The following is a 976-nucleotide window of genomic DNA, read 5'->3' on the forward strand; positions in this document are numbered from 1 at the left end:
CTTTTTATAAAACGTAAATCATCTCCTTCTGTCATTAAACCTTCTTATACAGCTGCTCAAATGAAGGGAAAATACAATTATTTCAAGAAGAACCTCATAGTGTTACATGTAACTTAGTCTGCACTGAAGAACAAGAAGATGAGGAACTTTTAACCAATCAGGAGCTTCTATTTAATGGATAGTGTCAGCGCACTGGAAAAAAAATCTTAATCTAGATAAGTCATTTTTTCTTAAAATAAGTGCATTTGTTCTTGGATTGAGGAGGTAAAAGATACACTTTGCCAATAGAACAAGACAATTTACGTTTAGAATAAGAAAACACAATTACATTGTATTAGTTCAAGTGCCTTTTATCTAATTATCTTATTTTAAGAGTAAAAATAATCATTCCATTGGCAAATTAACTCATTTACCTGCTCAAATTAATGATAAAAACACTTAATTTAAAAAATGTTGCTTATTTCTAGATGTTTTTTCCAGTGCGGCCATCATTCAAACTGCAGACCACCCTGGAAAGAAGCGGATCAGGGATCAGAGCGGAGGACAGGATGATGGTCTGGCTGTTGACTCACTGTCAGTGTCGCTGATGCCGCTGTCGCTGACGCTCGCGCAGCTCCTCCGCTTCACCGTCTTCAGGTGCTCGTCGTACCGAAAGTGTCGCTTCTCCACGGGCGACGTGAAGTCTTCGATCACCGCGTCGAATTCGCACAGGACGTCGCTCAGGTCCTCCTCCTTCACGAACTTCGCTGAGGATGAAGAGGAGGAAGAGGAGCTGTCAGCTCTGCGCTTTAGATCCTCAGAAGGACAAGAAGCGGGAAAACATCAAATAAGGAAATGAACTTGAGCTACCTGGAGCCTGCAGCTTCGGGGACTTCATGACGTCACCAGTTGATCAGATTATATCCCGGATTAAAGCCTCAGTGATGAACAGTGAGCCTCAGGATGAGGGGCTCGCGCTTTTAAGCGAGCCGGGCTC

At 42.5% G+C, this 976-nt stretch overlaps 1 protein-coding gene across 1 annotated transcript in view; it reads right to left on the reverse strand.

Annotated features, from left to right (window-relative positions):
• The window catches only part of LOC107105022 (regulator of cell cycle RGCC-like), a 5,336-nt gene extending 4,360 nt beyond the window's left edge, over positions 1 to 976 (reverse strand). The window contains exons 1-2 of the mRNA XM_015405137.1: positions 850 to 976; positions 573 to 746 (exon numbers count right to left, since the gene is read on the reverse strand). Coding sequence (XP_015260623.1) covers positions 573 to 746; positions 850 to 877 — 202 coding nt within the window. The 5' untranslated portion in view covers positions 878 to 976. The remainder of the gene's footprint in view (positions 1 to 572; positions 747 to 849) is intronic.

This window comes from Cyprinodon variegatus, unplaced genomic scaffold, assembly GCF_000732505.1.
Source record: "Cyprinodon variegatus isolate N-32 unplaced genomic scaffold, C_variegatus-1.0 Scaffold2009, whole genome shotgun sequence".
NCBI classification, from domain to species: Eukaryota; Metazoa; Chordata; class Actinopteri; order Cyprinodontiformes; family Cyprinodontidae; genus Cyprinodon; species Cyprinodon variegatus.